The sequence below is a fragment of the Littorina saxatilis genome, linkage group LG12 (genome assembly GCF_037325665.1).
Source record: "Littorina saxatilis isolate snail1 linkage group LG12, US_GU_Lsax_2.0, whole genome shotgun sequence".
Taxonomy (NCBI): domain Eukaryota; kingdom Metazoa; phylum Mollusca; class Gastropoda; order Littorinimorpha; family Littorinidae; genus Littorina; species Littorina saxatilis.
The window spans coordinates 66,559,127-66,586,595 of NC_090256.1; the positions used below are offsets into that span (position 1 = coordinate 66,559,127).

General features: G+C 40.4%; 2 protein-coding genes across 4 annotated transcripts in view; one reads left to right on the plus strand and one right to left on the minus strand.

The window, feature by feature from the left end:
- The window catches only part of LOC138982606 (prostatic acid phosphatase-like), a 30,986-nt gene extending 19,924 nt beyond the window's left edge, over positions 1–11,062 (plus strand). The window contains exons 9-11 of one of the 2 annotated variants that reach the window (XM_070355931.1): positions 189–363; positions 957–1,088; positions 2,277–2,459. In XM_070355931.1, the coding sequence (XP_070212032.1) occupies positions 189–363; positions 957–1,088; positions 2,277–2,389 (420 nt within the window). In that variant the 3' untranslated portion in view covers positions 2,390–2,459. Of the gene's footprint in view, positions 1–188; positions 364–956; positions 1,089–2,276; positions 2,460–9,354 lie in introns of those variants that run through there. The other variant, XM_070355932.1, reaches the window with a different exon arrangement.
- A 220-nt stretch (positions 11,063–11,282) lies between these two features.
- The window catches only part of LOC138982605 (cilia- and flagella-associated protein 99-like), a 42,062-nt gene continuing 25,875 nt past the window's right edge, over positions 11,283–27,469 (minus strand). For both annotated transcript variants that reach the window (XM_070355929.1, XM_070355930.1), the window contains exons 8-19: positions 24,680–24,787; positions 22,744–22,896; positions 22,070–22,158; positions 21,340–21,544; positions 21,007–21,065; positions 20,292–20,374; positions 19,744–19,796; positions 19,033–19,173; positions 17,483–17,566; positions 15,510–15,589; positions 14,051–14,222; positions 11,283–12,683 (exon numbers count right to left, since the gene is read on the minus strand). In XM_070355929.1, coding sequence (XP_070212030.1) covers positions 12,549–12,683; positions 14,051–14,222; positions 15,510–15,589; positions 17,483–17,566; positions 19,033–19,173; positions 19,744–19,796; positions 20,292–20,374; positions 21,007–21,065; positions 21,340–21,544; positions 22,070–22,158; positions 22,744–22,896; positions 24,680–24,787 — 1,362 coding nt within the window. In that variant the 3' untranslated portion in view covers positions 11,283–12,548. The remainder of the gene's footprint in view (positions 12,684–14,050; positions 14,223–15,509; positions 15,590–17,482; positions 17,567–19,032; positions 19,174–19,743; positions 19,797–20,291; positions 20,375–21,006; positions 21,066–21,339; positions 21,545–22,069; positions 22,159–22,743; positions 22,897–24,679; positions 24,788–27,469) is intronic.

The window sequence follows — 27,469 nt, forward strand, 5'->3', positions numbered from 1 at the left end:
TTTGTCTTGCTGTCCATTAAACGTATGGGTGCCATGAGTCTGTATATAACTACCAAACATTAAAAACAAACAAGAAAGGTTGAGGGTAAGTTTATGAAACGTTCAAGTATAGACAAAACAAAACATTCACAAATTAATTTTTTGAAGTTCACACACTATAACATTTTGTATTTTGAATTTTAAAACAGCACGACACCACAGTGGCAGCAGTGATGGGTGCGATGAGTGTGGGTAACCACCTTTCCCCTCCCTACGCCACAGCCGTGCTGGTGGAGCTGCATGAAAACACCACCGGCAACTACTGCGTTCAGATGCGCGTGCGGAACGACACCACAAGGGCCCCCTATGTTCTCCGCCATCCTGGTATATTCCCGTTCATTTTATCGGCACTGTTTCTTTGACAGCTCCATCAGAAAAGCAGGCCCCAAAAGAGGGGGCATCTTAACATGGAGATAAACTTGAAAATGTTGAACAGCAAGGGGTCTCAAAGGGGGTTCACTGTATTAGATTAAGCATATTGCAGAGGATTGGGAGGTGCGGCTTAGAAGGCGGTGGGAGGAAGGGTGGGGGGATAGGGAGGGGGCCGGGTGGTGTTGCGACACAAAAGGGTGGGGCCAGGGCGGATATGATTCTTCAAGCTTTAGCTCAAAATGCTTTCCTTCCAATTTGGGAGAGGGGCTGGGGTGGGGTGGTTAAGGTGATTGGACATGTATAAGGGTCTTTGTTAAACAAATTTGGCAAAAATAGAAAATGGTGTGTGTGTATGTGCATGTGTACATGGATGCATATGTGTGTACATGCATAGAGGTGTGATTCTGCAGCTCTCGATTTTAATCATTCCTTTACATTACCTCACTAAACAGAAAAAGATCAGTAGATAGCAAGAAAACATACTTCTGTTTACCAGTACATTATGGCGTCTAGAAAGCAATACATCATTACATTTTTTACACTAGCTTGCGATGAAGATTGCTGCCCCTTGGACAAGTTTGTCGAAGCGACCAAAGACCGTGTGCCCGTGGACTGGAACGCTGAGTGTCACAACCCACAGAGCGGAGCCAGCTCTGGCAAGGAGGTTCCTTTGTCCAGTAAGTTACTCTGTGCTATTTATTGTGTGTGCTCCATTCCTTTCCCTCATTCTACCATTCTCTTTCCTTTCCATCCCAAACTCCTTGTATCCAGCCTTTCAGCGCCAGACCCACATCCTCCCTTTGCTAAATATTCATGTACAGTCGAACCTGTCCTGGCGACCACCGCTTGATGATGACCACCTGCCCATCACAACCACCCTAGAAGATCCCCAACAAGGCGTGTCTATAACGACCTGTTTTGGCCGATCTTTTGGCTGGTTGTTACAGACAAGTTCGACTGTATCAAGTATCTCTTATTAAGCACACACAGAAAATGTTGGATTGGGTTACATGATAAAAAAAAAAGTGTGGTTGTCCGCTCAGGCTGCCATAATGTAATGCCATAATGCATTATGTACACGATTGTATGTCCAAAGGAAGTTTATACCACTGCTTGATTTTTTTTCTGTACATTATTTTCCTTGGTAGGGATTGCGCATGGTCCACTTTCAGTGGGCATGAATCTCCAATTGTTCCATCGTCTGTGAACCTAATTTTTTTAATTTTTTTTAGAGTTTGAAAAAAAATCAGGGTTGACAGAAATAAAGTAGGATGTGTTGTGTTGTTCTGATCCATCGTTTTGTGTGTGTGCCTTAGCTGCCAGTTTTAGTTGCTAAAAAAAATACCATATGTGTAAGTACATGCAGTAGCTGTTTTGAGAATGAATATTTTGAAGTTTACACTGTTGTGAATATTAATGTAACTCAGCCATTGATTAAGAAGAATTTGCAAAAGAATCTGTGTTGGTATGTGTAGAGACTTAAGGTAGGGGTGGGAGGTAGCGGGTTCTGATAATAATGCTAATTTCACTGAGAGAAGGCATAATGCTTTAGTTTGTTAATAGTTTTAAAAGGATAAAGACAAGACAAAATTCTAAAGTAACTGTTGAATATTATACGTGTTTATAAATGGTTAATAAGTCAAGTATGTATTGAAAAAAAACCCCAACAGTTTCAAGATGCTGTGCTAATTTCTGCTCTGCCTTTGAAATAAACTTTGTAGTTTTGTGCACAAAAGTTATTTTTCTAATTACATAAGTACATACAAGCATAATATTAATCTTTGGTCTAGATTAGGAAGAGGTTTTCAATCAACGCTAGACTGTGATTCTAACTTTTTCTTGAAATATTGTGTTTGTCTGAACAGGTACGTCGATTGCCTTTGCGGCTCTGTGTGGCGCCTTTCTCATAATCCTCATTGCTTTGAGCGTTGCCTACTGTCGCCAGCGCCGTTTGGTCAAAACATTTGAGACTATTTAGTCTCCCAAAACACTGCTGCTAGTGCTAGGGCTTTTTTTGTCTTCTAGCATCCATTGCCAGAGCCTATAAGAGGAGTGCTTTTCTATTGACTGCTTTTTTTTCTCTTTGTGTTCTGTGTGATTGTGAAAAGCTACTCAGCTGTAGCTCCAGCACCACCAAAGCCTTAAAAAAAATGGTTAAACAAAAAATGCTTTTTGTTCTATTGTTACTTCGCAAAACTCTGCAATGAATTCTTTTGTATGCCCTATGTTATTACCTAAGAAGGAGAGTTGTGTCACTTTCCCATCCCCTTACCTTAAGTTCCCATTGTAAAGTGGTACCTACAATGTGTGGCCCCTCCGATGAGAGGACACCTCCCTTAAAAGGACGCTTTCTGTTGTCCATTTGTCTATTATCTCTACCAAAGTATACCTGTCATGACAGGCCACCTGCAATGTAGGGACACTTCTGGCTGGTCCCAAGGGTGTCCTTTCATCACAGGTACCACTGTATGCTGCAACTTATGAGCAGCAAGCATGCAATACCGCTGGTACCCTTTAACCCCTTTTTACATTTAGTCAAGTTTTGACTAAATGTTTTAACATAGAGGGGGAATCGAGACGAGGGTCGTGGTGTATGTGTGTGTGTGTGTGTGTGTCTGTCTGTCTGTCTGTCTGTCTGTGCGTGTGTGTGTGTAGAGCGATTCAGACTAAACTACTGGACCGATCTTTATGAAATTTGACATGAGAGTTCCTGGGAATGATATCCCCGGACGTTTTTTTCCTTTTTTCGATAAATACCTTTGATGACGTCATATCCGGCTTTTTGTAAAAGTTGAGGCAGCACTGTCACACCCTCATTTTTCAATCAAATTGATTAAAATTTTGGCAAAGCAATCTTCGACGAAGGCCGGGGTTGGTATTGCATTTCAGCTTGGTGGCTTAAAAGCTAATGAGTGAGTTTGGTCATTAAAAATCGGAAACTTGTAATTAAAATTATTTTTTTATTAAACGAGCCAAAAACAATTTCATTTTATTCTTCGTCATTTTCTGATTCCAAAAACATTACCAGCTATTGTGTTTTCAGCGTAGCAATAGGGCCCGATATTTAGACGAGACAAGTATAATGCCGACGAGTCGAAGATGAGTCGCATTATACTTGTTCGAGTCTAAATATCGGACCCTATTGCATACCTGTCAAGTACTTTTGGCCTCTGACCATAGTAAATGGCATAAGAAACCATAGTTGGGGATCAAAAACCATAGTTAATGCGTGGATCAGGATGTGGTTAAACGCACAAATTCAACTTCTCACGCATACACACTAAACCAATCAGATTGTTTTTCGCAAACTAAAAGTAAAACACATAAATTCCTTTCTACACAAACTGCTCTTTATTTACCACTACATGTAATACATTTACACTGCACTCTTGTTCGTTCATTTTTTTTCTCACTTGTCACTTGTCACTTGTGTTCTTTGTTGTATTCATCTGTGCAAATCTTTGCTTTGTCAATCATGCTGCCAGTCACCTTAAAATCATGGCAGCATGCATCAGAGTTAATTTTGACCTGCAAGAAGGCAGTCAGTGTGTCAGCTCCCAGACTGTGATCCAGCACTTGAAGGTGTTGCAGGGTTTCACTGCCAAATGGAAATTTATTCAACATTTTCCTCACACAGGCCACGTAGAACTGGCGCACATCATGCCAGAACTTCTGTTGTGTGGCTGGTGCAAGCTCCTCCTCAGAAATGAATGAACGGCAGTCCATGCCAGCAACAAACAAAAACAAAAAAGCAAAACAAAAAAGCTGAAAATGCTGAAAATGCGTATGGTTTGAGGTATACGACGTTGGACCCAAAAAAACCCGAAAACCCGTAAGAATTACGCAGAATGCGTAGGACTTGACAGGTATGCTATTGCTACGATGAAAACACAATAGCGTTTATATAGCTATTCTGACATTAAATTCTGTGTTAAAATCATGTTTTTGTCAGCAACAAGTACCAGAATGGTCCATGTCGCTGATTGCAGACGACGGTTCCCTTTCCGCATGAAGCCACGGAAATAACCGAACATTGAAAAACCCACGGACATGTATTACGGAGAAAACTCGAGATAACCGGATGTTTAACATTACGTCAATATGCTAGGTATCATATGACGTCATGACGTATCATGCTTGCCTATATACGTATATTGTATGTTCGAAAGTCTGACTTCTGTTGGGAATTCGTGTGGTGAAGACTGCAGTAAATCTGTAGATGATAAGAGAACAAGGCGGACAGCTGAGTGTCGCAGAAGAAACGACTAAATGTTTCAGACCGGTAACTTCATTTCAACATTGCACTATACAATGGACGTTCTATATGACAGGAGAGTTTGCTGAATTTGTGTTAAACATTGGAGAGATCGTCTGCTAGAATCAGAGATAGGTCGCTTCAGATTGCAGCTTCTGGAAATTTGCAAGGTTTGTTGCCTGTTAAAGAACTGGATTTTACACGTAATGTATGTCATGTACAGTAAGCAACAACAAAAACACACACAAAGCAAATGGCATCGTCTGTCGACTAGTCACAGAAACAAACCTGGCGAGGTATGCGTGTACTTTATACACGTGGAAGAAACCGGAACCATGCGTCTTTGTTATCGACAATATGCTTTTGGATATTGAGTAAAATGGCCGACTTCCGCCGCATTATGCTTTGATGATCGGAAGAGACCATCCAATCACAGCCCCCGAATTCCCCCACGTGTTCATCAGAATAGCTATATATAAATATGTTATATTTGGATTAAAAACAAGCTCTGAAAATTAAAAATATAAAAATTATGATCAAAATTAAATTTCCGAAATCGATTTAAAAACAATTTCATCTTATTCCTTGTCGGTTCCTGATTCCAAAAACATATATATATGATATGTTTGGATTAAAAACACGCTCAGAAAGTTAAAACGAAGAGAGGTACAGAAAAGCGTGCTATGCAGCACAGCGAAACCACTACAGCGCTGAACAGGCTCGTCAGTTTCACTCCGTTTTGCACAAGCGGCGGACTACGGTCATTGTGAAAAAATGCAGTGCGTTCAGTTTCATTCTGTGAGTTCGACTGAGCTTGACTAAATGTTGTATTTTTGCCTTACGCGACTTGTTAAGTTTTAGGAAGATATTTTTTTGTGAGGGCTTATTTTAAAAGCTCAAAACAAGAAATTTTTGATATTTGTTCTGATAATTGATGTACCCAGCAACCAGCAATTTCATGCATTCTGAATCTCTTGAAATGCCTGCAGAAAACTTAACTGTGGTAGTTTTGCGTCTTCATTTAAAACAGATCCATGTACCGTATTTGACGGATTACAAGACGCACTGTTTTATAAGCCGCACCCCCGACTTTAAAAAAAAAAAAAATGGGACGAGCCACGTATAGGCCGCGTCACTATATTAGCCGCCGTCGAAAAAAATATAATCAGATCGTGTCAATCAATCAAAACAACCAGGCAAACGAAAGTACGGTATTTGGCGAAATCGGCTCCGAGAATAAACAAGTGAAACAACTGTATCGTATTTGACGGACTACAAGCCGCGACTTTTTAAACAAAAAAATCGCATTGCGGCTTATAAAAGATGCGGCTAAAATGTTACCTAAACTTGAATAACATTCACCTAATGGAAGTCGCCTCGGATTTTCATTTCGCTCGATTAGCGATTACTGGTACTTTATTAGCTCTCTACTCAAGACTCGGCGCTTTTCTCTTTCTTTCGCGAATCTTCGTTTGTCAACAAGTCGTCGTGACAAGATAGCGTACAGAGAAACACCGGATGTATCAGGATCTCGCGTGCGCGAGATTTCGTTTTTTTTGTGTCTCGCGATAGTTGGAGGAGCGAGAGCCGCCATGTTGTGTTTTCGTCTGCTCGAAATGTGCGCAAAAGTCGTAAATCATCCCAAAAAAGCTTATTCCGGGCGGGACTACATGTGTGTGTTGGTTACAAATTGTGTGTGTGATATTTTTCTTCAAACTTTTTCACTTTTCTTCTTTGTTTCACTTGTTTATTCTCGGAGCCGATTTCGCCAAATACCGTACTTTCGTTTGCCTGGTTGTTTTGATTGATTGACACGATCTGATTATATTTTTTTCGACGGCGGCTAATATAGTGACGCGGTCTATACGTGGCTCGTCCCAATTTTTTTTTTAAATGTCAGGGGTGCGGCTTATAAAACGGTGCGTCTTGTAATCCGTCAAATACGGTACTCTTCTTTAGCCATACATAAGGCGATACCGGTCAATAGGGCGTAGGGGTTTAAGTTGAGGGAAAAAGTTGCGCCTTATAGTCCCAGGGTGGGACTTTTCCGCGAATCCGCGAACACAACTTGCGAGTCTGGAAAGTACGGTACAAGTTTTATCATTGTCTTTCACTTCAAAACAAGTGAGTATATAAGTGTCTCAGGAATGTCTGAACATGAATGTTTTGCTAGTAGATCTGCAAGTTGTGCTTTTAGTCCTTTGTATACTCAGAAAGGTTGAGATTTGATGTATGATTACTGTCTTGTATTTATGAGATTCTTTAAAAAAAAACCATTTAACAAACTTTAATATGAAAATCGAGGATAAGGATTGCGGTATCACTTCCTCGAGTCTTATTTGAAAAGAAATGTGTATGTGTATGCATGCAGATAATGCACCCTGTAGAGACGAAAAAGCTCAAAATATTAAAACCAGTGTGACATGACCGATTAAATAACAGGCTGTTGCACATGTTTGTGTTTTGATTGTTATGTGCTAGTATGCTAGTGGCCATAGTGCCATAGACATATTGTTATGTGCTAGTATGCTAGTGGCCATAGTGCCATAGACATATTGTTATGTGCTAGTATGCTAGTGGCCATAGTGCCATAGACTTGCTTCACTGCATATGTCTTCAGGCTTTTTTCAAGAACAGATGCTAATGTTGTGACTTCCTTCCTTTACTGTACCTTTATGCATTCCAATTGTGCTAGGGTTGTCCCGATACTCTTTTACAGTGTTTTTCCAGTGCTTTACCTCCCTTTGTTGATATTTTACTCCTAATCCTACAGATTTTTGAACAATGCACTTTCACAAGTGAGGTTGTGCTGTTCAGGTGTTTATTATATAATGTTTCAGTTTGTCTTCGGAAACAATTATGTCATTTTGCTTTTGTGCATTACATTGTCTTTTTTCAGGTCTTGATGATTTTGCATGCAGTGTGAGAAGTGTGTTTCTTGAACTGCCTCATTGCCATAAATGTTTTTAGTATCTCATGCACCGTTATGGTCTAAGTTTGTTCGTATTTATTAAAGGGGGATTATGATCATTATCTTTTCTGGCTTCAAATATTAACTTGATTTCATAAAAGATAATATTAGGCACAAAAGGGTGACTTTCCTTATTTCAGTGCCATTGAGAGGTAATTAGACCTAACCAGTGTGTGTGTGTGTGTGTGTGTGTGTGTGTGTGTGTGTGTGTGTGTGTGTGTGTGTGTGTGCATTTGCCCAATTTTAAGCCCCTATCCGTAAAAACTTGGCTATTCATTTGTGTCTTTAAAAAACAAAACAAAAACACTTAATTTGTCTGTGAAGGCTGTCTGTATATTTGAGCTTGTAACTTGTCTGCTTAAAGGCACAGTAAGCCTCCCGTAAACCATCACAGAGCTCCCCGAGCGTCTAAATACAGTACAAGCATACTTCCATTTGAACGCTCACCGAACGGGAACATCCTGGCTGCTTTCTGTCGAGCGTGAGACATTTTCCAAGAATTTATTTTCGTGGACTTGGCCCTGAAGAACAATGGCGCCTCGTTTTTGCGCTAGACCTAACTTTTAAAATCTAAATAATAAATTGACAGCTTGTTACACAAACATTCTTTAATCATAAAAGAATTCGTTTTTCATCAAGACAAGATCAGAACAATTCGAAGTTGTGAAAGTTTAAAAAAAGAAAAACCCGGAAACAGGGTCACGCAAGGGTCGTAGCAGACGACGGCCCGGTTTATCAGTGCAAATCGCCGTTCCTCTCAACAGTCAAAAGCCATCGCTAGAGTTCTTGTGAACCACAGCCGTTGTTTCGTGCATAAAAAACGTGCTATTGTAGATAAGCTCACGTCGAGTCGCATTCAAATGACTAACTATGACGACTGCATTGTGAAAAGGGGGAAAACTGGATCACACAGGTTCACGATGGCTCAGGGGTAAGATAAACCACGCAAAAATAAATTCTTTGAAAATTGTTCGCTCTTTACGGAGGGCACCTAGGATGTTCTCAATTGGTGAGTGTTTAAATGAAAGGGTGTTTGTACTGTGTGTAAAAGCCTGACCGTATCTGTGATGGTTTACGGGAGGCTTACTCTGCCTTTAATTAAAGTGTAAATTTTTTTTTTAAATGCAATTTTAACATCATGTTTTTAATATAGTCACAAAATTACAACCTCTCTTTTGGGGTCATAGTTAACGCTTTAGCTCAAAACTAAATGGTCTGCTATTTATTTTACAATATTGGAAAAGTGAGGTCTGTTATTGCATTGACAATTTTTACGATAATAATGGAGCATTTTGAGCACCTTTGATACTCATTTTGTTTGTTACTTAACTCAGATCTGATGTTTGTCGTAGTGTGTAAGAGAGAACTTCATAGCAAATTTATTCAGGCCCGGGAGCTCAGTTGTAGAGCACTGGATGACTTGTGATTCTTAGGATCACCGGGATTCGAATCTGGGCCGGGTCGGACACGGGTCAACTTAATATGCAGACTCAGAGACGGTATTTATGTTCCACCCCGGTGTCGCCCTAGTGGCACGTTAAAGACCTCGGTCATTCTGCCATAAGTGCAGGTGGCTGATTACACCTAAACACGCACACACCTGGGTAGCGCGACTCTGTTGCTGCTAGCTTTCCACTGGGAGGAAGTCGAGACCCAAATTTCCCAGCGATTGGAAAATAAAGTAATGAAAATGCAAAAAATAAATATTTGTGTGCAGATGGAGCAGTGGGTCACAGCCAGGAAAAGGTGTGGGGGGTGTTTTTCGTGGGGATATTGGTATATTGGTTACAAATTGTCCGTCGTTGAGAAAAGGAGTACCCGTCTTGGTTTGGGTTGAGGTCTGCCATGCACTTTAATATTCAAATGTGTATTATATAGTCGGGTAAATACATGCACGTTCGAATTCAGAAAATTCCACCCGTGTTATTTAAGAAAAAATCTGTTGCTTCTCATTAAAGTATTGAAAATGTTGTATGAACCTCATACAAAAGGGAAAAAAAGAACTAAATAAGAAAAAGTAATAAGTCATGTTAATGTGCAGGCAGACAGTAACAAGTAACTGCTTGCAAATATGCTGCTTGCTGTGGCTCATGAATTTTTTGAATCATTTGAGAAAAGGAGAAAAATCTCAGTAAAAAACCCAACAACCTAAAAACACAAAATGCCATTTTCACAGTAATGCTTTACTAACAGTACATTATTCTCATTCCTTCAATTTGTGTGTGCATCTAGATAGCATCATTTGATAAAATCGTTAATTAAATAAGCATGACTGTACCACCAACACTTCTCCTTTATATCAGCTGACTTTCAAGTTTATTACATGTATGCAGTCATTTTTAATCAGAAACTTGTATAATAGATGAAGGTTTGAACTATTGCAGGGATTGATTTCTGTAAAAGGATGAGAAAGTTTGTCCTGAATTTACAGGTACATGTTTGAATAAATTTCCCTTTTGCAGTGTTGGCGAACTGTTATAAGAAAGTTAATTGCAAGTTTAGTGAGCGTGAAAGCTCACACCATTACAAGTGCTGTTTATTTTAACGTTTTTAATTCTGTTTGGATTTGAGATTGATTTTTTGGTTCAAAATGCTCATGTGAATGCCTTGATTTAAGTGCTTGGGAGATACTCCTACGCTAATGAGAGGGGAAGGACTACTGGGCTGTGCTCATGAAGGAGCACGCAAGTATACTTGCAATGCACATTTGACGTTGAATCCAGGTTCTTTAAAAGCACGAGTCATACACAACGGGCATCATCTGTAGTTTAAAGCATCAATTTTTCATCTCTTCTGTAAACTTAAAACAGATTTTGTGTGTGGACCCTGTCTAATGAAAAGTATTGACGTTTTCAAAACTCTTCAATAGATTAGAACATCAAAAATAAAAGCTTTAAACTATATTTTTCTATTAGTCTGTCAAATTGTGGTATAAGCACTATATCTGAAGCAAGGGAAACCTTCATGGATAAGAAATATGTCGGGTTAAAAGACCCACCAAAGTGGCTAACATTGCTGTTTGGTGCCAAAGCTCAGTGAGTTGCCTGTAGAAGGATGTATGTGGTCTTACATCTTTAAAACTGATTGTGTCATGCAGTTGAGTGCAGCGAGTCATGGGGGGGGGGGGGGGGGGGGGGGGGAGATGGGATAGAGCCACTTGTTAATTGTTCACAAAAGCACTAATCAAAAAATTGCTCCAGGGGCTTGCAACGTAGTACAATATATGACCTTACTGGGAGAATGCAAGTTTCCAGTACCAAAAAGTGATATACCTGAAACGTGTTTTCAAGAAAGTGGTACAAACTTTGCATGGCGTATGTTGGGTGTTCATAAAAAATTGTATAATCATTCCAGTTGTGTTTCTGATTATGTGCGAGTCGTGCCTTCAATCACAAAACAATAAATGTCATTTTCTGTACTAAGAATGTGTGTGTGTCACCATGTGTGTGTGTGTGTGTGTGCGCATGAGTTAAGTAGTGTGCATGCACAATAGATGTTTTACATGAACAGTGTGTGTTAGTAGCTACTGTCCACTAATCTGTTAACAAGCAGACAATATAAGCTGCAAATCTGATCTTGTGCATTAATTTTTGTTTTAAGAAAGCAGCAAAGAAAGACAAAAATAGACACACCCAATCAAAACAGTGAAAACAAGATGTCTTCTTTATTACCAAACATTCTTCTCAACACAGGTGAACATGTGGTGTTTTTTCTTTCTTTTCTTCAAAAGATAGTTCTCCTGTTGCATATCATTCATTTGGTTTTGTAACAAGTTTAAAACATGTGAGAGCTGATCCTCTCAAAATACTAACACACAAAGTTAAACATGATTTTCCGATAACTTGACATAATATATGGTTTTTAATACTGTACGAAATGCACTTTTTATCAAACATTTGGACGAAGACAATACTTAATGAAAGTTTTTTTGGTTAACATGTTCTTTTTTTTTTACTCTTAAAAGACAACCTTTTTTTGTGTGTGTTTCAAAAAAGTCTGTTCACATAGATACACACATGTTCACACATTCAAATCACAAGAATATTCTTACATAACATTAACAACCGCATTTTATTTACACATTTACAGTCAGGTGCTCATGTACAGTTGACTACAAATTGCACAAACAGAAACAAAATAGGACATGAAAACATCTCATTTCAATTACTGGTGTGTTCTTGGAGTTTTATGACATTTATAAAGAATTCAAAGCGCAAAAACAAAGCCAAAGCAATAAAAAACAAATTTAACAAAACGCCAACTCCCTTTTTTCACTTTCATTTTTAACAAAGGTATTTTACCTACCTGCATTGTTCTTTCCCCACTTGTAATTTGCACAGAATCATTTTGAGAGGGAAGGGGGAGTGGAGTGTCTACGCCATCAGATATTTCCTATGAAATTATCAAAATTAAAGTGAAACTCATGCACAACTACCCAGATAGAAGTTGGTGAAAGTAGAATAAGTGATATCTCCATTTCTTGTTCATCCTACACCCCACCCCCATTTCCACTCAAGTTTGTTTTAGTTAGGATACCTGCAAGCACTGTCAGGCAAGATCATAAAAAAATGTAAAGAGCCTGAAAGCATGCACCCCTGGAAAAAAAAAAGTTAAATGCCGCAAAATCATTGTGCAACCTGGGGATCTCGGAATTGATCTCTGTAGCTTTGAAAATGCTCGACATCTGGTGGGAAAATCTTATGCCTGGCTACAAACAGGCCCACTCTCATGCCTGGCTACAACTTCCTGTTACCAGACCTTCCCCCTACCTCTCACTAAAACCTCTCCCCAAGCCCGCCTCACCACACACATAATAATACTGGTAGTACGTGTACACCAACACACAGCGTGTCACAACAGCACACAACAAAAAACAGCTGGAAAGCTATTTTCTCAGTGTTTGTATCCTCATTATGTTGCCATGGTGACGGCACTGAAGGAGGTCAGTCTCTGCGCCGCCTGGCTGTAGGGTTGGTCTCCATAAAGTCGAGCGCTGCGCTCACGAGTCCGTTCCAGCTCCTGCCAGCGACTTTCCTCCAGGGCTTTCTGCTCGTATAGAAAATGTAGACAAGAACGATTATATTTTGACATATGAATAAAATACAAGTCATAAAATACTCTCTGGGACACCTGGGAATTAGTTCTGTAAGTAGAATGAATCGCAGACAGTTTCAAGGCCAAAGGTGTTTGCAATAATTTAGTTTATATTTACGTGAATAATTTTTTTTTTTTTAAATAAGAACAGTTATAAAATGCTTAATTATAGACAAAACAAAATATTCCCTTTGTTATTTAAAAAAAATTATTTACATAAATCAAGTTCTTATACCGCTCTTTGGAGAAAGGGGGAGGGAGGGGGAGGGATGGGTTAAAGGGTGAGGGGGGGGGGGGGGGGTGGACAAAGAGTCAAATACCAAACAAGCAAAGGCATGAATATCACATAGCAGTGATAGCCTCACATTAGCTAGGTGCCATCACCATTCTAAAACGAGTTCAAGAATGGGTGATCTGCAGAACATGACATTGGGTCTTAACAGTGCTATTCAGGAGTATATATATATATGATATATCACTAGATGATTCTCCGCTTCGCCGGGTACCGACTTCGCCGGGAAGAAGTAGAGCCGAATACCAGGCTGCGCCTGGGACCCGGCTCTGCCGGGTGAAGGAAAGGAGATAAACGCGCAAAAAACTGGAGACCTTCTAAAAATAGTAACGTGCAGTGACCTAAAAATAGTAACGTAGTAACGGGAATATGGATTGACGCCACACGGAGGAAGGGAGATAATCGCGGCTGAAAACACTGGAGAAGATAAGGAAGAGTTACTGGTAGTGGATCTCGACAACAAAAAAAACAAACAAAAAAAATCGGTTCAGCGCGCACAGCGCTGCGCGCTGAGAGCATGTGTTGAAATATCTCATCGATGAGGTTGTGTCCGGGGTGTAGCTGAATACGGTGTCCAAATTTGAAAAAGATCCACCGAGAACTTTGGCCGTGCATCGCGAACAGACAGACAGACAGACAGACAGACAGACACTAGTCGTATATATATATAGATTCCACACACATTCTGAGTTCTCAGAGATAGTGCACTATCGGCCTTCTATTGTGGTACAGGGGAAACAACTCCTTGGTGGTACCAAGATGGTCCACACATGTAACATGCATACACTTTTCGGTACAGTGGTACCTTTGCTGCAAAGCCCCTCTGATGAACGAACACCTTCCTTAAAAGGACACCTTCTGTTGTCCCTTTGTCAATTATCTCTACTAAACTTGACCTGTTGTGACACTGACCACCTGCTATGCAGGGACACTTTTGTGTCCTTCCATCACACGTACCGTGTCTGTACCTGTTAAAAACAACATGGTTGGGTGGGTGTACGTGTGGGTGGGGGGGGGTTGAACCTACCCTTTGTCCGGTGAAGCAAGCTGTTAGCGAACCGCCTCGGGTGGAAGCCATGCGTGTCTGTTCCTGTGAGCGGAGGCGAGCCTGTCTCTTCTCCTCTACCTGTCTGTGGAGGTCGCTCAGGTGTGCTGAGTTCGGCAACTGCTTAGGTTTGCCCTTCTTCTTCTCTTCAAGCCTGTCACAAGCATTCATATATGAAACTCACCCGGAAGCTGCGTATGGCTGCCTAAATGGCGGGGTAAAAACGGTCATACACGTTAAAACCCACTCGGTCATACCCGTAAAAATCCACTCGTGCAAAAAACATGTGAACCAAGGAGTTTCAGCCCATGAACGCAGAAGAAATAATCTAGTAAAATATCACATCTCATCCAAGCACCCCAACCCCTTTCCTAATTTTTTAATGATTAGGCTTGTTTGACTACTAAGTTTGAACATTTTTACATTTAGTCAAGTTTTGACTAAATGTTTTAACATAGAGGGGGAATCGAGACGAGGGTCGTGGTGTGTGTGTGTGTGTGTGTAGAGCGATTCAGAGTAAACTACTGGACCGATCTTTATGAAATTTTACATGAAAGTTTCTGGGTATGATATCATTTTTTCGATAAATGTCTTTTATGACGTCATATCCGGCTTTTTGTAAAAGTTGAGGCGGCACTGTCACACCTTTATTTTTCAATCAAATTGATTGAAATTTTGGCCAAGCAATCTTCGACGAAGGCCGGATTTCGGTATTGCATTTCAGCATGGAGGCTTAAAAATTAATGAATGACTTTGGTCATTAAAAATCTGAAAATTGTAATTAAAATTATTTTTTTATAAAACGATCCAAAATTACTTTTATTTTATTCTTCATCATGTTCTGATTCCAAAAACATATAAATATGTTATATTCGGATTAAAAACAAGCTCTGAAAATTAAAAATATAAAAATTATGATTAAAATTAAATTTCCGAAATCGTTTTAAAAACAATTTCATCTATTCCTTGTCGGTTCCTGATTCCAAAAACATTAGATATGATATGTTTGGATTAAAAACACGCTCAGAAAGTTAAAATGAAGAGAGGTACAGTAAAGCGTGCTATGCAGCACAGCGCAACTGCTACTGCGCTAAACAGGCTCATCACTTTCACTGCCTTTTGCACTCGCGTTCATTTTCATTCTGTGAGTTCCACAGCTTGACTAAATGTAGTAATTTCGCCTTACCCGACTTGTTTTTCATTTGAAGGTACATGTTATGAGCCAAAAAAATGTCAACAGATTTTTCAATCTAAATTCTGTTGCCCATGAAGTGGTTATATCTGCACTGAATGGTGACTCTGGGATATACAGAAAACAAAACGCCGTACACTGAAATGGCCTCAAACCCATGTGAGTGCGATACAATGGTAACAATGCCAATGTATTACCCACTGAGCTACGGACCCTAGCCTACAACAAGCACATTGAATGGATGTTCACCTGATTGCAGCAGAGCGTGTCTGTTCCAGGCGATGCTTGGCAATGCTCTCTAGTGTGTCAATCAACTGCTGATCCTTAGCCTGAAAAAGTTAATGCAACAATATCAGGAGCAAATAAGCATTTCATTAATTACACATTAACATGCTTCCATTTGAAACTTCGAGGTCATATCATCGTGGATTGACGCCCGACCAAAGGTAATTGAAGCCCGACGGAGCGAAGCGACGGAGGGCTTCAATTAGACTTTGGTCGGGCGTCATTTATTATCCACGATGAAGACAGAGAAGTTTCAAATGGAAGCATGCTAATGTTATTGTAATTCAATCTGACGACGATCTCTTTCATGGGATGATTCAGACAGAATTGGTTCTGTTCTGTTCACACACTACTTTCAGTCCACCTACCTGCAAGGGTCAAGGCCCAAGAAATATGTCTCTGTATTCCTATCTTATCACTCTGCTCCTGGTTTATAGTTTCACAGACATTTTTCCTTCTTTTTTGACGGGTTTCTGGACAGCAAACTCTAAAACATATTCTTTTCATCACAAAGCGATCTTTGGAATTGACTGACGTAGTCCGGAAGAATTCATGCATCAACTTACGTCACGTATTCGACGTCATCACTTCGCATACCTTATGGTCTCGGTATTTCGTTGGCCTTCATATTTCCTACTTGTAAAATGACCCTCAAAGCTAACTGAGACTAGTTGAGGTTGTATCAATGCGCCTCGCAAGCAGGTGGTTAATGGCTTTTTTAGCAAGTGGTTATCGACAATTTATGACCGGTAATTTTTAATGAGTTGGGGCATTCTGACCAATCACAATATCTGTTTCATTAAAACGCCAACTTGATTGAATTACAATAAAGAATGAACACGCAAGTGAGGTGCTTTAAATTCTTAAGCTATAATCTTTCCAAATCACTATCGGTTTTCCAGTTATAATTCTTCTAAGTTACTAAAAATCCCCAAGCTCTAGTTATTCTAACAATTCTCAAGCTCTAATTTGTCTAGATAAGTATGTAATATTAAAACACAATGTGAGATTTCACCCCATATTAAATGTTTTCACATCCGTATAATGCATGAATCATCACCCAGAGGTAATGATCACACTTGCCTCCATTTTTTCTTTCCTTGGTTATTATTCAAAAGAATATTATTTGTGTTTCGATCCACAAAGCAGTTACCAAACCTGTATTTGAAGACATCATACCTGTTTTGCCTCCAGAATACTGTCCCTCTTTTTCTCTTTCCTTTTATATTACAGCATTGCTAATCAATCAATCAATATGAGGCTTATATCGCGCGTATTCTGTAGGGTACAGTTCTAAGCGCAGGGATTTATTTTTATTTTGTTATTTTGTTATTTTATGCAATTTATATCGCACACATATTCAAGGCGCAGGGATTTATTTATGCCGTGTGAGATGGAATTTTTTTACACAATACATCACGCATTCACATCGGCCAGCAGATCGCAGCCATTTCGGCGCATATCCTACTTTTCACGGCCTATTATTCCAAGTCACACGGGTATTTTGGTGGACATTTTTATCTATGCCTATACAATTTTGCCAGGAAAGACCCTTTTTGTCAATCGTGGGATCTTTAACGTGCACACCCCAATGTAGTGTACACGAAGGGACCTCGGTTTTTTGTCTCATCCGAAAGACTAGCCCTTGAACCCACCACCAAGGTTAGGAAAGGGGGGAGAAAATTGCTAACGCCCTGACCCAGGGTCGAACTCGCAACCTCTCGCTTCCGAGCGCAAGTGCTTTACCACTCGGCCACCCAGTAATGTCTGTGTCTACACAAAGCTGAGTTACCAAACCTGTACTTGAAGACATGCATACCTGTTTTGCCTCCAGAATACTGTCCCTCTTTTTCTCTTTCCTTTTATATTACAGCATTGCTAATGTCTGTGTCTACACAAAGCAGAGTTACCAAACCTGTATTTGAAGACATGCATACCTGTTTTGCCTCCAGAATACTGTCCCTCTTTTTCTCCTCCGCTTCCTCCTCGGCTACCTTTCCTAGTGCCAGACGCTCCCTCAGCTTGAAAAACATGAAGAGAGAACATGTACATAATCACCAAAAAGAAAATCACTTTGTTGATTGTTCTGCAACTTCTACTTGTAAATGTGTTTGCATGTCAAATTGATCGAACACTGATGTGATCACATACACACACAAAAGCATGCACACACACACACACACACACACACACACACACACACACACACACACACACATCTACCCAAATACTATAATTATTTTTTTATTATGTGCTGAAACTACTTTGTCTTTGATCTCTCTTCTGGTAGTTCTTTTCTCATCAGAACTAAGACCAGACCCATCAACAATGTCACCGACAGATACCATGACAAAATCCTGATAAAAAGGGAAACAGACCCACAGGCGCATGCACACTCAGACAGACAGACATACATGTACAAACATGCGAGCAAGCATGCATGCACGCACACACACGCACACCCATCCACCATTCCACCCACTACATACACACACACACACATACACACACACACACACACACACACACACACACACACACACACACACACACACAGGGTTTAGCCTGGGAGAAAAAGGCAATGGGACATTTGTCCCCCTCAACCAAATTCCGATGGGACATAGTCGAAAGCAAGAAGCACCAAAGAGGCCTGTACGCGTTTTGACCAAAGATTCAAATTGGTGCAATATATGTAATATGGTGCCATCTGAGTTAGAAAACGCTGCCGTTGCTGAACTTTGGTTCAGTTTTGTGTGTTGTATGTAGTTGACTTATTTGTACTTTGTGGGAAAGTACCGATAATTATATTTTGTGAACACAATATTTATGTTTGGACAAGAATGCAGGTGAACTTTCTAGTCCTGTCAAAACAAGTTGTTTACCACATTGTTTTGAGTCGTGGCATTCGCTCGGATTAAGTGCGTCGATCGGCACTTTTGATGTACGTCACAGAGAATGTCACTATTCTAGTCCATGGACAGTTCATCTAATTTTAGTTGTATCATGTTCGGTCTGAAATATTCTCGAGATTGAGTATTTACTATATAGGCCAGCGCGATTTGTATGTTAAAAAGCTTCTACTTTGAGTTCTGCTACGATGTGCAGTTGTATGTGTGGAATGCTAAATAAATCCTCGAACTCAATTTGACGAGTTCTTGTCTGCTGCTGTGAAGACGGGCCACGTAGAATAAAAGAACACAACTATACGACATTTGAGAGCTTCGTCAATCTCAAGTGTCGTGTAACAATCTGAGAATTAGCCGCTATATCGTGTTATATGTGTGCGTGTGTGTGTGTGTAATCCGATGTAAAGTGTACATTTGGTGGCGCACTGGTACGTAATCTCAATGCGCCCTTTGACACACTGAAGAGAATTGTGATGGGACTTTTTCAGATTTAATGCGCCAGTGGGGCAGGGCGCACTTGAAAATGAAACCCTGCACACACACACACACACACACACACACACACACACACACACCCTCACCTCAGCAATGGACATCTCGCTGAGCAGTCTGGCGCCAGAAGTGGCGGTAAGGTCGACAGTTTTGTGGCGGGGGGCAGGTGAAACCTCAACAGCCCTTATCTGATGGATCAGCTCCAGCTTGCGTTTCATGTCTGCCTCCGCCTGGGGGGAAAACAGTAACTCCAATGTCAAAATCAGTAGAAAACTGCTGATGTGTCATAATATATATATGTCTGCGAGGTATCACAATTAACAATCGGTTAAGTTTCACCGTCCTCTGCCGATGTGTCATTTCATATGTCTGCGAGGTATCATGATTAACAATACAAACATTAAAGAGAGAGAGAGAAGGCAAGAAATAAGGGTAGTAACAACCTATAGCGCTGCATGCAGCTGAGGTAAAAACAAACTTAAAAAAAAAAAAAATTAAATATCAGCCCACTGCTGATGTGTGCTTTTATGTGTCAGTGAGGCATTTAGAGATGAATAAAATGCAGTTGATGAATCTTAGAAGCAAACAGAAAAGCATAAAAGGAAACAGGGAAAAAAATAAAAATAAAAAAAATAAAAAATGAGAAACACTCAAACAGTGAAGTAAAAATGTTCTGCTGATCCATTGTTTTATATGTCTGTAATGCATTCAAATGGGGAACAAAACAGTTGATGTTGTGTGAAAAAAGCATGAAGGCAAACAAGAATTAAGAAGAAAAAGAAGACGAAGAATGTACTCACGTCTTCCAAGGCTTGTCTCATCAACTCCCTGTTCTCAGCAGCCACTTGTTGAACTGTAACAAAAAGCAGAAGCCTTTACTAACACACCTGAACAGAATGATAGGTTATAGCGTCTATGCCGATTCCCTCATGTCACAAGTCGTTCCACATTCAAAATATCAAACGCTTAGTAATTGCCGTGCACACTGAAAATAAAAAAAAGTGTACTGACATGCATGAGTAGGTCTGGCGATTGAAAATATGGATACAAAACTTGTATCAAAGTGCCGTTCGAGCAAAGTATCCTACTCCTTGATCCTTGATACTATAAGGATAAATAGATATATACAAGCTCCTGTGATGAATATGAACGCCATGCATGCACCCTCAATCACAGACAACACATGGCTAGCAATGTGTCAATATACAAATTATGATGACATTTTAACACAGAATGCTGTAGAAAAAGCATTGCAAGCACTGAAAAACAAAACATTACTATGCATGCACAACGACATCAGCTGCAAGAATCCTATGCAGAGCCTAAAATCTAAGCTTCTGAACATTACCTATTTTCCTCTTGGAATCCTGCAGTCTCTTTTTGGCTTCCTTGGTATTTCTGCGACCCTCATGAGTCTGGTCAACCCGATATCTGCAGAAAAAAACATGCACACAATAAAGATCCCAAGATCACAGCGAAAGTCTCAGGGCTTTGAAAACATGAACACACACATGCAGGGAGGACACTTTCCCCTGGGAGAAACTATAAGCGACCCAACTTTCCATGAGATTGAGAGCAATTGTTTCAGACCTCACTAGAACATATGTGACCCTCCACCACGGAATGAGTCGCATGTCACCTTTGCATGATTTTCATATTCTTACATTTTCCTAGAGTTTCTTTTATGCTCTATCCAGTGTTGAAAACCGTTTTAGAAAAGAGCGAAAACTGTTTGAGTTATAAGCCTGTGACTAAGGTGACCCTCACACTGTTACCAGACACTCCCCGGACTTATATTAAGCCTAGCGCAGAACTGCGCGAGGTGACATGCGACTCATTTCGTGGTGGAGGGTCACATATGATACTGTCATTTCTCTTTTGAGATAATAAAGTATTATTGTATAAACACTTGATGGCCACCTCCTCTCTTTCGCTGCCTTCCCCTTTCCCTGCACTAAACAGTGAAGTACAGTTACAACTCAGAAGACAAAAATTGGTTATCTATACAGAGGGATGTGATTTTTAAGTACAAGGGAAAACATCAGTACTTTAGCTCATCTTACCTGACCATCTGTTCCTCCTGCAGTCTTTGCTCAAGGTAGTCTTGCATCAGTGACTCTGCCTGAAAACACACACAGCAGATGTCAGCCTTGTACATAATTAAGAAACATATATCGTTACTATGGTGTCGACCTACACACACAGCCGTTTCAAGTGTAATTGTAAAATTCTGTTCAAGCCAGTACATTTGTCTATGATACTGTGTTCCTCATTGTTTCCAAAACCTTCAAAAATCTTCTTTTCTTTTAAAATAAAAAATAAATAAATAAAAGGTACGTCAGAAGGGAAAAAAAAAGAAAGAAAACAACAAGAATCCCAAGCCCTAAAACACTGACCTCTTTCTTCATCTGAACCACTTTGTTACGGTTCTCCTGCGTGAGGGTCTGCTTAGCCAAGATGGCTTCCTCGTAGCTGAGCTTGCCCATCAGACGCCCACGCTCCACCTCCGCTAGCTTGACCTCAAGGTCCTTCTTCCGCATAGACGCCTGCCATTCTTCAAAGGGCGTGCTGTTCATCATGCCTGCTTCCAGCTTGGCAAGCCTGTAAAACGTCAACATTTTATGGAATTATAGAAAGTCAACCATAGCACATAAATGATTGAACATCAGTTACACAGAACATCAGTAAAAATCCAAAACAGAATTGTAGAAAGTCAACCACAGCACATCAATGCATGATTGAACGTCTGTGACAGCTAGAACCTCAGTAAAAATTCAAAATGGAATTGTAGAAAGTCAACCATAGCACATCAATGATTGAACATCAGTGACACTAACATCAGTAAAACGTCATAATGAAATTGCAGAAAGTCAACCATACAACACCAATGATTGAACATCAGTGACAAAACATCAGTAAAACGTCATAATGAAATTGTAGAAAGTCAACCATAGCACATCAATGATTGAACGTCTGACTGACAGCTAGAACATCAGTGTACTTACATTTTGTTGTTTCGTTTTCTTATTGTTTTTAAATATAGCAGCTGCAGATCTGTGGAAGTTTGGAGGGTGACATGGTGGCCGTATAAACGAATAGTATGAAGCACTTGAGTCACATACTTACTTCTTCATCTCCTCAACCTCTATCTTTTGATAGAGCTGACCCTCACGCAAGATGGCCGCTGCGTTCATTTTGATGGGAATTTCTTTGGTCTGGAAGCAGAATCGACAAAGGATAAGTTAAAGAGCACGAAAAGACAATCATATCAACACAAACTAAAACTCATGTTTCAGGGGTGGGGATAACGTCTCAAGAATTTCTATGAACAACTGCATTCGCAAAGTTGGTGGAAATTCAAAAAAACAAGATACAACAAAAAAAAAGAGAGCCTATAGAACCTAATTACACTTCTTTACATGCAAAACCAAGCATATTAAGTTCTGTTTCAGCCACAAATTATGCGAACCAACACACGTAATTAGAAATCCTATCCCCTGCCCCCCCCCCCCCCCCCCCCAAGAACTGTGATCACTCAGTGTTGGCATTTATCAATTCCTTATTTTACCAATTTTTTATGTGAAAAGACCAGAAAAGAAATGGCAAACCGGTTAGCACTACCCCATTTAACAGCTGTTTGAGTCAAACTTAAAAGCGTTTGCTTTGCTACTTCATCTGAATTTGACTGGCTGAACGTAATTTGATGAAACTTATTCTTCTTGCCTTTTTAGGCAACTACGCTTTATAAAAACACACAGCGCAGTCACTGATCACCACAAGCAAGGCACATTCATTCTCACCAGAAAGGAAGGGATGGGTCGAGCTCTGTGTCGGCCAAAGTCCACTTTAGAGTCCTGCTCAGAGACAATGTTCTTGATCACTTCTCGTGTCTTGTAGGTCTTCTCTGAGTTGGCACAGGCAAACTGTCGACGTGACGCCTCCATCAGTCTTTCCTGAAAGAACAACGTTGCTAGGAATTATTTTCTTAGACAAATTTGCAGAAATGGACATAAAGTGTCTGCAAATTTTGGAAGTTAAAGGCAGTCCTTGATCATTGTGTCAGAAGACGACACACCCAGGAAATGTGGCGTGGCAGTTTGTGATGGGGTCTGGCTGCTGCTGTGACATTTTGTGATGGGGTCTGGCTGCTGCTGTGACATTTTGTGATGGAGTCTGGCTGCTGATGTGTGGCATTTTGTGATGGGGTCTGGCTGCTGCTGTGACATTTTGTGATGGGGTCTGGCTGCTGCTGTGACATTTTGTGATGGAGTCTGGCTGCTGCTGTGTGGCATTTTGTGATGGGGTCTGGCTGCTGCTGTGACATTTTGTGATGGGGTCTGGCTGCTGCTGTGACATTTTGTGATGGAGTCTGGCTGCTGCTGTGACATTTTGTGATGGGGTCTGGCTGCTGCTGTGACATTTTGTGATGGGGTCTGGCTGCTGCTGTGACATTTTGTGATGGAGTCTGACTGCTGCTGTGACATTTTGTGATGGAGTTTGGCTGCTGCTGTGACATTTTGTGATGGAGTCTGGCTGCTGCTGTGACATTTTGTGATGGGGTTTGGCTGCTGCTGTGACATTTTGTGATGGGGTCTGGCTGCTGCTGTGACATTTTGTGATGGAGTCTGGCTGCTGCTGTGACATTTTGTGATGGAGTCTGGCTGCTGCTGTGACATTTTGTGATGGAGTCTGGCTGCTGCTGTGACATTTTGTGATGGGGTCTGGCTGCTGCTGTGACATTTTGTGATGGGGTCTGGCTGCTGCTGTGACATTTTGTGATGGGGTCTGGCTGCTGCTGTGACATTTTGTGATGGGGTCTGGCTGCTGCTGTGACATTTTGTGATGGGGTCTGGCTGCTGCTGTGACATTTTGTGATGGAGTCTGGCTGCTGCTGTGACATTTTGTGATGGAGTTTGGCTGCTGCTGTGACATTTTGTGATGGAGTCTGGCTGCTGCTGTGACATTTTGTGATGGGGTCTGGCTGCTGCTGTGACATTTTGTGATGGGGTCTGGCTGCTGCTGTGACATTTTGTGATGGAGTCTGGCTGCTGTTGTGACATTTTGTGATGGAGTCTGGCTGCTGCTGTGACATTTTGTGATGGGGTCTGGCTGCTGCTGTGACATTTTGTGATGGGGTCTGGCTGCTGCTGTGACATTTTGTGATGGGGTCTGGCTGCTGCTGTGACATTTTGTGATGGAGTCTGGCTGCTGCTGTGACATTTTGTGATGGGGTCTGGCTGCTGCTGTGACATTTTGTGATGGAGTCTGGCTGCTGCTGTGACATTTTGTGATGGGGTCTGGCTGCTGCTGTGACATTTTGTGATGGGGTCTGGCTGCTGCTGTCTCCTTGTATGCTCTTAGGAATCCTTGCGTACCCATAGCAGTTTTTGTGGGGCTATACTAAGTTAGCTCTTCTTCTTCTTCTTCTTGTCAATCACAGTTCTCAACCCTTTGCCTCCGAAAGGTGAGTGTTGGATAGGTCGAAGTACGCCCACTTCGGCCTACCATGCAGACAACGCAAGGGAAAGAACTCCCGCTTTGTAGCTGGAACTTCGGGTAATAAAGATGGTTACACCAGGTTCCTCAACTGTCTTGTCTACTTTGTAACCACGCAATACCACACTGAGTGTTGTGCCTCGTGTACTCGGTTACATAAAGACTATAAGAGACCTACCAAATTACTACATTTCTATGCAATCAGTTGAATAGTTTTGTGCTGTGGTTAAATCCCATTACCTCTGCTCTGTATCTGTTCTCTTCCTTCTGTTTGGCAATAGTTGCCTGCTCCTTTGGGGCAGAGTACAAGGTCCTGGGCGCAGGTTTGTGTTTTGACACCTTTGGAATCTGGAGAGAAAAAAACAACCACTGTATAGTCATTCTGTTTTTCCTCTAAAGACCAAAAAAGCCCTCATCTGAGCTGAAAAAAATTGGCCAAAAAGGACCTGTCCAGTCTCCAGACTAAAAAAATATATGAGAAAATTGCTGAACATGCGTAATACTGGTACAAAACAGAAAACAGAAAACTAACACAACACAACCCATCAAAACAACCAAACAAAATGAAAGACTCATGCATTTTTAAGCCTATTAAAATAAAAAAAAAGCATTACGTCGCTGTAATTCACAAACATTGTATCTGCCATGGAACTCTCTTCCTCTCTGTCAGACACTGTACCTCTCTCAGTTCTTTCAAACAACAGTTGAAAACTTTCTTTTTCACACAATATTACACCAACCCGGCCTAATGGTCTTTTCCATTCAATTTCTGCACGTACTCCTCTCCCTTAAAGTTAGTATGATTGTTGAAAGTGTTCGCTGGGTATGTGTGTATATATAGTGTGTATAGCATATATATGCTATTTCATATGTTACGTGGATTTCCATTGGTCAATTGGGCAAAACTGAGCTCAGTGCAAAAGTGATATCGACGACATTTCCGTCGATATCAGTTTTGATATCGACGACCTCTTTATTGCTTCCCCACTTCAAAAACAAAAACACCTACATTTAAAAACAAACAAATATATATGAAAATGTAATTATCCCAGAATTTAGTTGAGCAAGTGACTAAAGACTTTTTGAAAGAAAAGACATTTTGAAATACCGAAAAGTACAAGAAAAGAGTGAACAAAAAGAAATAATGATCAGAGGGAGGGATATGGAACAGCCAAAACTGAGACAAATACTTTTGTAATTTCTTTACAGTAAATACAAAATGTCCAGAGAATTAGCAATATATCTAACATTGACTGACTGAGTGATGATATTATGAGTTATTTCTAATATGCTGACTGTTAGCAAATGATAACAGACATGTCGAGAAAAAAGATATCAAGCATGAGCCTTTTAGGCGAATGCTGATATCGTTTGTGAGACATGTCTGTTATCATTTGCTAACAGTCAGCATATTAGAAATAACGGTTTTATTACCGTTTAATTCGACCAAAAGAAATTTCGAAGCGACCCCGCGAATTAGACAGAACAGCCGCAATGGGAACTGGAGCGCTCCTACCTGATTATGCCTGTCAGTCAAAGAATTCTCGTGACCTGGGTCAGCCAATCAGAGTAACACACCTTACGTGATGAATATTCACAGGTCAAATGCGTTTGACACACAACAAACCATGTTGAACATGCGTTTCGGTTGCTTCGCTTTTTCTTGTTGAACAGAGAGCGACAGATTTAGAACCGACTCCAGACGGATGGGAAATGACGTAAAGATACATTTGACGTAAAGCGAGTGACCCAATTTCACTTGATTTTCCGAACTTTGATAATTTAGATTTCAAGTGAGCGAGTCGGCATTGCACACTCAGAGGATGGGCGGTGCCTCGCTGTTCCGTAAAGCACCCACCGACAAAACTCGCTTTTCGGTATTTTTTAGATAAAGAGAGTACGTATTATCTGACAGCATTTGAAGTGTCATTCTTTAGAATAAATCACACTGATATTGCTGATTTACATGTTTACTTTGTCTTGTTCATTTTTAGCTTGATAAACAAACAAGTCGTGCAATGCGAAAATACAACATTTAGTCAAGTAGCTGTCGAACTCACAGAATGAAACTAAACGCAATGCCATTTTTCAGCAAGACCGTATACTCGTAGCATCGTCAGTCCACCGCTCATGGCAAAGGCAGTGAAATTGACAAGAAGAGCGGGGTAGTTAGTTGCGCTAAGAAGGATAGCACGCTTTTCTGTACCTCTCTTTGTTTTAACTTTCTGAGCGTGATTATAATCCAAACATATCATATCTATATGTTTTTGGAATCAGGAACCGACAAGGAATAAGATGAAAGTGTTTTTAAATTGATTTCGACAATTTAATTTTGATAATAATTTTTATATATTTAATTTCCAGAGCTTGTTTTTAATCCAAATATAACATATTTATATGTTTTTGGAATCAGAAAATGATGGAGAATAAGATGAACGTAAATTTTATAAATTTTTATTTTTTTTACAATTTTCAGATTTTTAATGACCAAAGTCATTAATTAATTTTTAAGCCACCAAGCTGAAATGCAATACCGAAGTCCGGCCTTCGTCGAAAATTACTTGACCAAAATTTCAAACAATTTGGTTGAAAAATGAGGGCGTGACAGTACAGCCTCAACTTTCACGAAAAGCCGGATATGACGTCATCAAAGACATTTATCAAAAAAATGAAAAAAACGTTCGGGGATTTCATACCCAGGAACTCTCATGTCAAATTTCATAAAGATCGGTCCAGTAGTTTAGTCTGAATCTCTCTACACACACACACACACACACACACACACACACACAGACACACGCACATACACCACGACCCTCGTCTCGATTCCCCCCTCTACGTTAAAACATTAAGTCAAAACTTGACTAAATGTAAAAAGGTCCCTGCCTGAACGTTATAACATTTAGAGGGTCACCTAGAATCCGTCCTGATTCAGTCAAAAAACCATATGGGGCACTGAATTGGTAATAACTTCTGCTATTGGTCTGTTTCGACAGTGATATCAAAATCAAGACCGCACTGCTGTCTCAT